Raw genomic sequence first — 13,513 nt, 5'->3', positions numbered from 1 at the left:
AAAATCATCTTCAATTTGTTTTTTATTGTAAAAAAACACATCTCTAATATTGTTACTTTTATTTTTTTAAAAATTAATAAATAATATGTTAATGTATCCATGCTATACAGAAAATAATTTTTTTTTTCATTAATAAAACACGTAATGAAGTAATAGTATAAAATTTGTACACTTAACATTAGTACGTTGATTTTTTTGACAAAACTAAAAACTAGTATTATATATTTGTAACAGAAAAACTATACTGTCCCTTGTAGATAGTATCTCTGATAGTATTCTACATGTATGAATCCTGATTGGTGTGTAAATAGATGTACATTCATTGTTGAGGCTGTTGTTCCCGATGATGTAATATTTTTTTTATAACATTGAATTATAAAAACATTTTTTACGGGACAATCTACCGCAGATACAATTGTGGAGGTAACGTGATAAAAGCTTCTCAAAGAAGAATTAACTCCAATTTTATGATGGACGTGGCTCCACATATGTATAATTTTAGATGTTTGATCAACTTGGAGGTTGTCTAAGTCAATTAATAAATTGAGATGGGATTGTATTTTGGATGATTTGTTTACTATTTTGAAGTTGTTAATTTTTTTTTTAAATTGAAATATTTAAGGGTTAATTTTAAATAAAAAATTATAATTTAATTATATTAAAATCTATTTTTAAATTAAAAAATATATTTTAACTATATTTTAACAGTCTTATGATTTTTATAATATAAATTAAATAGAATTACTATTTTAAAATAAAAATTATATTTATACAAATGTGAAAAAAATAAATAAAGTGTCAAAATAAAAGAAAAATTATAATAAAAAAAAACAAAGATATATTTAAATCTTTATTTTATAATATTGATCCAATATATTAATGCACCTCATCACCGTTCCATTTTTTCCACAATTTAAACGAGACACATCAATTTAAGTAATAGCGTCTAAAACTTCATTTTATCTTACTTAAAATAAATGAATTCGTCCCGTAGAATCATCTCCTTTTACCATATGCACGTTCTATGATTTATTCTTCTAATTTAAAAATATTGGTTTTTATCTTCTAAAATATAATAAGGATTTTTTGTTTTGCAAATAAATTTTCATCCGCTTTTTTTTAATCATTATTGTCTTTTGTCCTTTGAACTCACATAAGATGGTTACACGACATATCCAATAAAAAAGAAAAAAAGAAATCACTTACACGACGTCCTTTCACAAAACATATTATAATATCCACCGAAAAGAATTTTTAATTTGATTATATATTTTATAATATAATTATAATTAGAAATTTACACATGACAACAAAATTATAAATTTAAATTCAAGATATAATATTTTATTTAATAATATTAATATTTGTCAATTAAATTAAAATTTATATTAAATAATTTAAATTAAATAATTTTTTATTTACTAAATCCTGTTAAATTTTGAAAGACCGAATAAAATGATTTACAAATACTAGAGCTAAAATTCGGTCATCTTACAAGAAGAAAAACATATTCAACCTTTATAAACAGAGTGGTTTACTGAATTCTTTTCTCAACCAATAATACAAAACAAAAATTTGGGCCGAGTGCAACATTTTTTAGAATTTGCCATTGGTACGACATGTTGCTTTTTTCATTCATTTCTTTCTGCATCAGTCGTCGTCTTACAAACTCCATCAATTATATAAATGAACCAATTAATTCATAGAAATGTGTAAAAAATAAGTTGCAAATCCAGAATTCTACCATTGAGTTGGCAACCTTAATTAAAAAAATGTATATATCCAATCGCAATAAAAATATATGGAATTCTCTAATAAAATATTATATTAAATTACAATAAAAATAAAATAATAGATCACTTCTTTGTCTATTTATAAGCTATATATAGTAAAAAAATAGTTTATATATAGGTTTTTTTATTTCTATTTTTTTCAATAATTTTTGTTTGTTTGCATCAAACATAATACAACGAATCCACCGTTTTATGATGAAGTACAAAAAGAAATCTATGTAACATCAGTTTTAAGGGTGAGGGAACAATTAAGTCTCTCATTGGTGAAATGATAAATATTATTGTTAGATTCAACCAATAGGTCAGCTTTATTGGAAATAAAAAATAGATTATGTTTAAATTGAAATTTTGATCCTTATTGGTTACTTTAATTTAAAATTTGACAGTTTTAATTTTTTATTATAACTTTTTAACTTAAAAATAACAATATCACGTATGATATGATGTAGAATAATTAACACGTACGAAATCATAATAAAATAATTTAAAAACATAAATTTTAGTTTCGAATTTTTTTCATTTTTGTAATTTTATTAACAATATATAAATAATTAATACATCTAGATGATTTTATATCATTAAATTATATGACACATCATTTAAAATATGTCAATTCGTCAATTTTTCATTTAAAAATTTGAAGAAAAAAAAATTATCGACTTTTAAAAAATAAAATTACGATTAAGTCAATATATTATTTAGTCATTGTCACACTCAATCTTACCCCTATCTCTCAAAGACTTTCCTCATCTGCGTGCTAACTGCAGCACATGTCTTCTCCTCCCATGGCAAAATTTCATAAGGTGTTTTAATGGTGAGTTTTTTTAGGGCTCTTGTATATTTTGACAACCGGGTTGAATGGTTCCACAAAAACACCCACAGAAAATAAAGAGACAATCACCAAACTTTGTCCAAACACAGTAAAATGAGTTTCAACAAAAACTAGTAGACGAGAAGGTTGAAATGAGTTTGAAACTTTAGTTTATCATATAAATTTTCATTCTTCACAATACACTTTTTTTAAGAATACAATTCACACTTAAATTAAGCAATGAATTGATAAAAAGCAAACCCTACGAACTCTATTTATGTTAAGTCTTAATTATCTTTTTACATGTGAATGGAAACACTAATACTATATGAGAAAATAATACAATGATTAGATTAAATGATAAATCCTTCAATATCTTTGTGGTTCCTTACAATATTGTCAAGGTGCTTCCACGATAGATAAGCAAACAAACCAATTAAATTATTTCCTATGCAGAGATCTATAAAAGCCTTAAAAAAAACTCCCCAGTAAAACACATTTTTTGAAATTTTGCCATTGGAGGAGAAAAAATGTTCACGCATGCACAAATGGGAGAGTAGAGAGACATGTAAAGGTAAGATTAAGTGTGAGAATGTGTAGATGTTCTTCTTTTTATTTTCAACAAAATTTGAACAATTAATTTAATCTAACGATATTTTTTTGGGTTCCACCGACGAGGGATTTAATTGCTCCCTAAACCTATAAGCCACCATATTTGAGAATCACCTGGATTTTATCTGCATGATGATGCTAGCTTTCTTTGAAGTGAGACTTATTTCTCCAATTCAACAAATGCGAGCAAGCTATCCCATGGCAGTGGTTATCCAACCATTCCTTTGAGCTCCTTGTGCCTACTTGTTTAGATTATAAAAAATTAGTTCCTTAAATTTGATGAAGTGAAAAAATTAATCATATAATTAATTATATGTCGCCAATCTGTTTAAAATTTGGGTTGCATACACTACTAGAAAATTGCATTTTAGCTGCCACATTTAGCGTTGGTCCTCGACTCCGACGCTAGTTAGCGTCGGTGTAGCGTCGGTCGAGCCAACGCTAAGACAACAAGTTTTATTTTTCAATTTTGTAAGCATCTAGCGTCGGAGGGGACCGACGCTAAGTAAAACAAGCAGACGCTAAAGTATGTTTGTATGTATATTTTTCATAATTTAGCTGATGTCCAAGGAAGTATTGATTATTGTATGTTTGTATGTATATTTTCTTCAATTAGGAATAATAGCTAATGTTCTAGAGTTTTATCTATAAATAGTACTTGCTAGTGTCAGTTTTGCAGTGGATTATCTTGGATATTCATTTTGCAGAAGTTGAAAGGCAAAAGGTTTAAACTGTGAATTTCAGTGGCAACAGACACATGTTAATTATATGCTCTTTTACAGATATCAACCTCAATGCAAATATGACTTTTGTTCTTGAAGAGTTCAAGAATTGCATACTCCAATAAAAGATGGTGGTCATTTCTGATAGCTTTAAAAGAACTCGCATTTTGTGGCTAGACTAGATGATATCTACAAAAATTCAAAGCTTTGTTTCTCACTGATAAAAATTCTGAGGTCATTATGATTTTTTGTATCTGCCCATTTGTTTACTCATTCTTTCATGATAATTATGGATATGGCCTAGTTTAGAGTCTATGTTAGATTGGTAATCATTTGTTCTTTTGTTGTCTTTACATTCTCATAATTTCTAGTTCATATGTTTTTTTAGACATAAATCCTTAGTCGTTTTTATTTTATGAACTTTTCCCCCTTTACACCTCAATCTATAATTTTTTTTTTACATTGTTGGTACTCCTGATTTTTTGAGCTGTTTACGGGGACCATGTTGATAGTTTATGACTGTCAATTTGTCACTAACCAACTGTATTTGCTACATTGTTATCAGTTGTGGACTGCTACTAGCCACAATTATCATGTTGGCAACACTTTAAAACCATCAGTGCTCTAAAATTGGTTGGAAAAACTACATTCTTTATGTGAACAAACTGAATCATAGCTTTTACTCTCACATATTGTAGTATTTTCACAAGGTAGACAAAATAGAACAGTGAGGTATAATTGATATATATTTGATTATTTGCTTGAAAGATGTGATTGGACATTAGCGTCGGTCGTTCGACACAACTCTTTCGTTGACGTTAGCGTCGGCCATCCGACGCAACACTTTGCTGATGTTAGCGGCGGCCATCCGACGCAAGAATTTCCCCCACAACCGACTTGGGAACTGACATGTTTAGCGTCAGATGTTTTTAATTTTGTTCATAGTGTCGGTCTAGCGTAGGCCTGGCCGACGCGAATATAGCGTCGGAAGGTGTTTGCCGACGCTAGTTATTAGCTTCGACTGTTTTAACCTAGGCCCGACACCGACGCTAAATTAACCTTAGCGTCGGGTTTTGACCTATTAGCGTCGGTTTTGGTCCGACACTAAATCCTGTTTTTCTAGTAGTAATATACGTGATCCCTTAAAATATGGATGATGATTTTGTTCAGATTTTCACAAATAAGGCAAGTGAGTGAAACACCTACGCCCCATTTGCTCATACCGCTATCCACATAAAAGTTTAAATTTTGTGTAGACCTTTCCATGCCCACATCTTTTTTCATTCCCATTCCATGGGTTGGATGTTCCTTCTCTGAAACTCATAAGCACTTTGAACCATGAAATGATGGGTGCTAGTTCATCTCCGGCTAGTAAAATTTGGACCATCAATATCCATAGTTGCATGGAGGTCTAAGACGTTGCTCATGACATTGTTAAGGAGGTTAGCATTAAGACAATGTAAATCCCAATTCTCTATTAGAGTAACAACATCCCATCCATTACTGTGAGAATAATATCAATAAAAGATTGAATAGTTGTCACCATAAGAAAATAACTATAATAAGATCATTCCCAAGTTGCCACATTTTTGTAATGTGGTCAACTCCTATACGTATTTCAAATTACTTTTAAATATTGTTAGGTAGACCACCAATAAAAACTAATTCTAAATAATATAAATCAACGATTCTTCTCATTTTTTAATATTACAGATGATGACATGATTAATATTAATTCGAGGATTTAAACTTTTTAAAAAGTATTTATTTATTTTATTTTATCAAATTAAAAGAGTGTAAACTTATTCATTATACTTTTGAAAAATATGGTAAGATTTAAAGATACTTTTAATTATAACATTTTCTAATCTTAAAAAAAGACAATAAATCTAAACATAATTACTAATATCAATATTTATTAATGAGACATTACTTTACAAAAGCCATAAACATGTTATGTGTGTGTACCTCTAAAAAATAGATTTATATGAACATAGGTAGATCAATTAAAAGACCCGTTGAGTAAAACGGGGTATGAACCGGACGCATTTTATTAGCGGTTGGTTCATGATCCCCCACTAGACATCACACCGTCAAAATGCTCGGCGTTTCAACCTTTCATCCACCTCCGTTGAAAACGTCGTTGCATTCAACTATCACACGTCTGAACCCTACATTTCTATCCCCTTTCTCAATTTCCCCCTCTTTCAACCGCTCCACCACCACCACCACCAAACCTCTCGTAATTCGCGCCATCGACGCAGCACAGTTATTCGACTACGAATCCAAAGTAGCACTCCAATTCCACAACTCTCAAAAGCTTAAAATAGCCATAATCGGCTTCGGTAAATTTGGTCAATTCCTCGCCACCACCTTCGTCCGTCAAGGTCACACCGTCTTAGCTCATTCCCGTACCGATTACTCCTCCGCCGCCCGAAATCTCGGCGTCACTTTTTTCCCTAACGTCGACGATCTCTGCGAAGAACACCCCGAAGTTATCCTTCTTTGCACTTCCATAATCTCAACTCAACATGTTCTTCTCTCTCTTCCCTTTCAGCGACTCAAACGCAGTACATTGTTCGTCGACGTTCTTTCCGTCAAAGAGTTCCCCAAAAATCTTCTTCTCGAAATTTTACCGTCCGATTTCGATATCATATGTTCTCACCCTATGTTTGGACCTGAAAGTGCAAGCCGTAGTTGGAGTGGTCTTCCATTTGTTTATGAAGAAGTTCGAATTGGGAACGAAGAACATAGGCGTCTGAGGTGTGAGAAGTTTCTTGATGTGTTTGGAAGAGAAGGGTGTAGAATGGTGGAGATGAGTTGTTCTGATCATGATAAGTACGCAGCAGGGTCACAGTTCATAACACATACTGTTGGTAGGGTTTTAGATATGTTGATGTTGGAGTCCACTCCTATTAATACTAAAGGGTATGAATCTTTGTTGAATTTGGTTCAAAATACTTGTGGGGATAGTTTTGATCTTTACTATGGCCTGTTTATGTTTAATAAGAATTCTTTGGAGATGTTGGAGAGATTGGATTTGGCTTTTGAGGATTTGAGGAAACAGCTCATTGCTCGTTTGCATGATGTTGTGAGGAATCAGTTGTTTGAGAGTGCTGTAAAGGTCCAAACTTTACGAGATAATTACAACTATGAAGTAACCAAGTATGCCCAAAATGGATCTGCAATTGTAATATCCTCCAGAAATCAGAGGTGATTGTTTCTTTTAAAGCTTGCTATAATATCGGTTTTATTTAGTGCATTATATGAATTCTGTTTTTTTATTATTGTGTGGGTATATGATAGGGGGTAGAGAGACTGTATGTTGAGAGTAACTTTATTTTGTTGCTATGATTTTTGCTGTTTTCTTATATAAATTGACTTGACCTTCATGTGATGCAACATGGATAAAGGCTTTTATTGCAATTCAATGGCTAACGAGTAGTGAATTATAATCACCATTTGCAGAGAGCATCAAAACCACTACTGTTTTTGTTTTTGCTTTTATTTTCTTTAGGGTTGGTCTTTCAAACCAAGTCTAATTCATAGTTGCATTTTATGCTAATTATATCAGATCTGATGATGCTATGGTAAGTAATTACAAGTCAAATGATTCTGGCCAGTCTGATGACAGCACAAAGCTCAAGATCGCAATAATTGGTTTTGGTAACTTCGGTCAATTCCTTGCAAAAACTATTGTACGTCATGGACATAAAGTGTTAGCATACTCTAGATCAGACTACTCTCATGTGGCTCAGGAATTGGGAGTTTCCTATTTCGATGATGCAGATGATCTTTGTGAACAGCATCCAGAAGTGATTTTACTTTGCACTTCAATCCTTTCCACAGAGAAAGTTCTTAAATCATTACCTGTGCAGAGGTTGAAGAGAAGTACTTTGTTTGTTGATGTACTCTCTGTCAAAGAATTTCCCAGAAACTTGTTTCTTCAACATTTGCCACCTTATTTTGACGTTCTCTGTACTCACCCTATGTTTGGGCCAGAAAGTGGAAAAAATGGCTGGAAGGGTCTTCCTTTTCTATTTGATAAAGTCAGAATAGGAAGAGATGGCTCAAGAATGTCACGGTGTGATCGGTTTCTTGACATTTTTTCCAAAGAAGGGTGCCGAATGGTTGAAATGTCATGTGCCGAACATGATTGGCATGCCGCCGGATCACAGTTTATCACACATACCACAGGAAGATTTTTAGAAAAATTGAAGTTGGAGGCAACACCAATAGACACAAAGGGTTATGAGACTTTATTGAGTTTGGTGGAGAATACTGCTGGGGATAGCTTTGATCTCTATTATGGTTTGTTCTTGTATAATATAAATGCAATGGAGCAACTTCAAAGATTTGATCTGGCTTTTGAGTCATTGAAGAAGCAGCTTTTTGATCGATTGCATGGTATCTATCGCAAACAAGTATTTCAAAATGAAGAAAATGTCCATGATTTTCCAGAGAGGTCTATGTTGCCTGAGATATCTGAAGAGAGTAGCACGGTATCATCTTTTTCAAGTACTGTGGAAGCTAAATGAAATTGATTTCCAAGATTGACTTCCAATTGGTAATTGTTGTCGGCCCTGCTTATTATATTTGTATGTTTTGAAGAAGCTTGTAATTTCGTTTTTTTTGGTAGTTTAAGTTTGTAATATCTAAATCTAAATTTTTGCATCCAATCTATCTTAAAGTTATGGTAATGTCCTGTTTGACCTCTTATAAGTAATCTTTACAAGAGGAGGACCAAGTATATGGATAGAATTTAATGTAGGCTGTTTTTATGTTGCAGCAGTTTTTTAATTGTAGCAGTTTGGGTTTTTGTAGTAACTGCTACATGGGTAGTTACCAAAAGAATAAAAGTCTCCGAAACTTTGGAGAACAAGTGTCCTAGTGTTATTCTGTTTTATTTGCATGTTATTTTCTGTACTGTAATTCTGTTTGTATCAATAAGCATCAGAAGTTGTCCCAATTTTACTTTGTATTGGACTGGTACCTATCCCGTTCTTAGGTTTTGTTTTCTTTGCATTTCTACCAAGCTGGATTGACACTTAGACTTGATAATTCTTAATCTGAAGAGGGATATTATTTAGAACCCTGGTTGAAAGTTTGATATCATTCGGATCACCTCGTTGTTCTCTGGCTGAAAATTGGATAACATAATTCAAATTGGCACAATCATTTGCTGATATTGAATGCTGTCGTTCAAAAGAGCTTAGAAACTTGAAGCAAATGATTTAGGAAAATCACTAAATATTCAATGCGAGCGAGCTTTTTCCTTTCTTTGATTAAAGGCTACTAAATATTCTCGCGTATGGCTAATTGTCCTTTCATTCTTCGTGCAGTATTTATAATTTTCTATTTTCTGGAGTTTGGCAAAACTAATCTATTTGAGAACCCAGAGTGTGTTGGATATGATATATGTGAACTCCATTTGCTTATTATATTCTGTGTTCATCTCAATTCTCAGTTGATTGCTTATGCGTGTCCAGAGAACATTATTGGTGTGAATGTGATTAAATTAACCTCCCATTGCTGTTATAATTCTTTCTGGAATAATTTTTTTTTTGAAGAATTTTATATTGTTGAAGGGAGCTGGTCCAAGTCTAACTATATTCTGTTTGAGCTGTTTAAGATTGCTTATCAAAGCTGTGGTCTCTCTACTAAGTGATAGCACACCATGCGGGACATTATGAGGTGTCACTATCTGCTGAGGCAAATGGAGAACACATGGTAGGTTATTTTTATCCATGAAAATTTCGTCATTGTGCTCACTGCTATGCAGGTTCTGATCCAGCTATATATGAGAAAAATTTCATATCTGACTGCTGGAGGCGTGCGTGAATGAAATAGATATTGATTTTTTATTTATTTAAATTTATTTATTAAGTAAGGTTCCAGCTTGGACATGTGTTCATTTAGTGATCTTTGAGATGAAGGATACTTAGTATGTGATTCCTGATCGATATATGGACACAGGAAGTTCGTTTTACAGGTGATATATAATTTAAAGACATATTTAATATTAGAAGTTAAAATGTTTCTTTTTGTTTGTTATGAATTCACCAAAAATGCATGTTTTGAATTGAAGCTAACATATTTTGTCAGACTTACCACCAATTCAAATATGGACTAAATTTAAGACATCAGTAACCAAGTTGATAAACCAATATAAAGACGCATCTCTTATATGATTTGATTAGTGATTCTCTACCAACAACTGAACCATTCATATCTCTGTTTCCATAATTTGACTTGATAAACCAAACATCGATTTTTGTATTCTAACAGGAAGTCATTCGGGGGAATTCAAATGTGAAATAGTCTCACTTCTCACGATCACAGTTATTTGCAATTTTGACTGTCTCAAGTGCTATTTTCCCCTCTTGATAGCTCCTGTAGTTGATTTCACCATAATTTTTAACATTTCTATACAACCTTGGACGTGTCTCGTTTATTAAGCCTTCAACAGGTCCAATTTCGTTATCTAGTTCTGGCTCATTAAACATTGCCACAGACATTCTCAACTTTTCTGTATTTGTCACAACCCTGTGCAATGGACTCTTGAATATTCCATTACTCATGATCTGTAACAATACCCAACTACAAATTAGTATTTTTATTATGCTTGATGAATTTGTCTAACCATGTTTAAGCTCTTGTTTTGATTATAGAACCTTATTTACCTACCTGCATTTGGTCACCAAGATTAACAACAAGAGCATCAGGTATTGTGGGGACATTGATCCATTTGTCATCTATCATAACTTGAAGACCTTCCACTTCCCTATCTTGCAACAGAACTGTAATTCCTGATCTATCTGTGTGAGGTTTTACTCCAAGAACCAAATCAGGTCTAGAGCAACGCGGGTAGAAGTTTATCCTTGCTTGCAGTAAACATTGCTTCCCAAACAGGTCCAAGAAACTACCTTCTTCTAAATTCAGTGACCTTGCCATGCTTCTCAAGAGATAATCCATCATTGACTTTACTTTGGCAGAAAACTCTTCTAATGTCTCACTGCATAATATTGAAAAATATTAAGTTCAATAACAATTGACTTGACTGAGATACATGAGGTTTTGTCAATAGGATCATCATGTTTAAGAGATGATTATGCACATTTGAATTCACTATGAGAAAAGGGTAGTTTACCTGAAATCACTAGGATTTTCGGGCCAAAGTGAAAGCCTTCGTTTTTCTTTTGGAAAAACACGTAGAGTCAAGCGATAAGACCAATCAAGGACTTGCTTCTCTGAAACTATTCTGTCATTTCCATATCCTTCAGATTCATTCACAACTGGGGCATACTTCTGCTTTTCCTCCACTGAAAGTGCAAAAAAATGTTTTGCAACTTCACGTACCTTGTCAAGATATGAATTTGACATGCCATGACCAATTGCCTGTTGTAGAAGAAGTAAGTATAATTATAGTTATAGTAGTATCTTACAATTTCTAATATAGTTAGTGCATGTTTGGATTCACTGTGAGATTTGCAGAATCACAGTGAACGACAACACTTTTGGAAATGCTACACTTTCTAGCTTCAACAAACATATACTTATGCGAGTAAGGGACGAATATGTAATGTTCTGAGATGATGTGGAGGTAGCTGTTTGTCCCTCAAGTTTACAAGTGCATCACAAAATTTGCAGTTTAATAACTCCCAATGAACACTCTAGTAAATTCATCTAAGCAGTAATGTAATCTTATTCTAAATAAGCTATGGTTCTTATACACTTACGAAATTGTTGTAAATTATTGTAAATTCATACCTGGAAGCATCCAGCTGAACTTAGAGCAGATCTTAGCTTCTCAAGCTCACTTTCTGATGGAAGGAGACTTACATCAATGATAGGAATTGGAATCAGTGTTGAAGAATCTTTAGATCCAAAGCTATTTCCTTTGACTAAATATTCTGATGGTGGCTCATCACCATCCATAGACATTTCTTCAATGCTCTTAACAAGAAGATTGCTAGCCATGTTTTTTCTGTCTGTGATTTACTAATAAGATGAACAGTTAAATATTGTTAATGATAACTTTCAACTTTTATTGATAAAAAAATATATAGTCCTCACTTTGTGTGTATAAAAAATATATATATTATTGATTGTTTAAATCCAAGGCCGGTTTTGTGAGATGATTAGTAATAGTATATGTGATGTGCCCTTCACAATTGTTTTTGTATGTTATGTTTTCTAGGCTTATCTTAAAATAGTATTTACGTGGACAATTTATTATTACATGGACCGAACTCACCAACCATCCTATGTCTTGGTAAAAATTTGTCTGCCTCTTTGCAACAAAGAAAGCCAATTAAACCGAAAAAAGAGGAAGACAAATTAAAAAATACTACTAATATCAAATTGTGAACAAAAAGAATACTCTCCCAATCTTCTTTATTTCTGTTTAAACAAAAAGAAAAAAATGATTAATTTTTTTTAGAAATAAATATAGAGAGAAATAAGATTCACAATTTTACTACTTATACACTCTTTGCATTTATAATATTTTACACTTGTATCAAATACTAATAATTGAAACCTCATAATTCATTCATAACTTACATCCAACAAGGTATGTTAATTGATGTGTTGATTTCGTATTTTTTTCTTCAATATCTAAGAATTTTATGTGATTTGAGTTTATGTACTTGGTAAGTTATACATTGTACGCAAACCTAAATCACTTACCCTTACGTATTTTGTGTTCAGGTAAATGTACATAAGTTGATCTCGCGTATATATACTTAGACTGAGTTCACGTGCATGTACTTAAACCAAGTTTAAATATGTAAAAATTTGCAGTGAATAGGTAAAGTGTGTACTTGAATTTCGTTCACGTACATATAAATTTTTGCAATGAGTAGGGAAATTCGTACTTAAATTTAGTTCGTGTAAATGTATGTAAATTGAATTTATGCACATGTACATAAACTGAGTTCAAGTATATGTAATTTGCGGTGAGTAGAGGAAGTGCGTATTTGAATTCAGTTCATGTAAATGTACATAAACTGAGTTAAAATACATGTTAAATTTTGTAGTGAGTAGTAGAAGTGTGTACTTGAATTCAGTTCACATAAATTTACTTAGTTCAATAAATATTGTGAATGTCACAATAAAAGAAGAAAAGAGAAAAAAATGACAAAGTTGACTTAATAATAAAGACTTAATATTTTCGACAATAAAATGTGAATAACTAGCAAAGGATGATGTGGATAATAAAATTATAAGGTTAAAAAAGTAGAGATCGTAAAAAAAATAAAGTTTAAAAAAGTAGAGATGGTTGAGAGTTTAGACTAAGAGAAAATCTAAATTTGGCACTAATGCATAAGCACATTCGGATTTGTTTTGATTGCATAGTGTCTTATGGATATTCACTCTCACAAAGAATTTCTACAAAACATCTGATTTTTTTTTAATCTCTTACTCAATTATTTTATCTTATAATTATCTCCTCATTTACACCCCCATTTTTTCTCTATCACCCTACTCTCATTTCTTGTTGTTGGAGTGGGATGCCCGCATGGGAGGGTCCAACTATGTGTCCAATCTTTATGGACATTGAGCACAAAAGG

The 13,513-nt window shown here is 32.1% G+C and overlaps 2 protein-coding genes across 2 annotated transcripts; one reads left to right on the top strand and one right to left on the bottom strand.

Annotated features, from left to right (window-relative positions):
* Window positions 1-5,930: 5,930 nt before the first annotated feature.
* On the top strand, window positions 5,931-8,907 carry LOC101513967 (arogenate dehydrogenase 1, chloroplastic-like). The gene is made up of 2 exons (XM_004508366.4): window positions 5,931-7,151; window positions 7,513-8,907. The coding sequence occupies exons 1-2, from the start codon at window positions 6,037-6,039 to the stop codon at window positions 8,474-8,476; spliced, it is 2,079 nt and encodes a 692-aa protein (XP_004508423.1). The 5' UTR covers window positions 5,931-6,036; the 3' UTR covers window positions 8,477-8,907.
* Window positions 8,908-10,093: 1,186 nt separating this feature from the next.
* Window positions 10,094-11,934, bottom strand: LOC101513639 (protein LATERAL BRANCHING OXIDOREDUCTASE 1). Its single transcript, XM_004508365.4, has 4 exons — window positions 11,709-11,934; window positions 11,089-11,336; window positions 10,626-10,953; window positions 10,094-10,522 (listed from the first exon to the last, which is right to left on the bottom strand). Exons 1-4 carry the CDS (start codon window positions 11,916-11,918, stop codon window positions 10,262-10,264), a joined length of 1,047 nt encoding a protein of 348 aa, XP_004508422.1. The 5' UTR covers window positions 11,919-11,934; the 3' UTR covers window positions 10,094-10,261.
* Between the last annotated feature and the right edge of the window lie 1,579 nt (window positions 11,935-13,513).

This window comes from Cicer arietinum, chromosome 7 (genome assembly GCF_000331145.2).
Source record: "Cicer arietinum cultivar CDC Frontier isolate Library 1 chromosome 7, Cicar.CDCFrontier_v2.0, whole genome shotgun sequence".
Taxonomy (NCBI): Eukaryota; Viridiplantae; Streptophyta; class Magnoliopsida; order Fabales; family Fabaceae; genus Cicer; species Cicer arietinum.
This window is presented reverse-complemented; position numbering and strand designations above follow the sequence as displayed.

What these genes read in the sequence shown, in the direction of transcription:
- LOC101513967 (XM_004508366.4), top strand. Translation starts at nt 6,037, where the DNA reads ATGCTCGGCGTTTCAACCTTTCATCCACCTCCGTTGAAAACGTCGTTG. An exon ending in ATATCCTCCAGAAATCAGAG is followed by an intron (nt 7,152 to 7,512) that starts GTGATTGTTTCT and finishes TAATTATATCAG; the next exon opens with ATCTGATGATGCTATGGTAA.
- LOC101513639 (XM_004508365.4), bottom strand. Translation starts at nt 11,918, where the DNA reads ATGGCTAGCAATCTTCTTGTTAAGAGCATTGAAGAAATGTCTATGGAT. An exon ending in GTTCAGCTGGATGCTTCCAG is followed by an intron (nt 11,337 to 11,708) that starts GTATGAATTTAC and finishes CTTCTACAACAG; the next exon opens with GCAATTGGTCATGGCATGTC. An exon ending in ATCTTGGTGACCAAATGCAG is followed by an intron (nt 10,523 to 10,625) that starts GTAGGTAAATAA and finishes GTATTGTTACAG; the next exon opens with ATCATGAGTAATGGAATATT.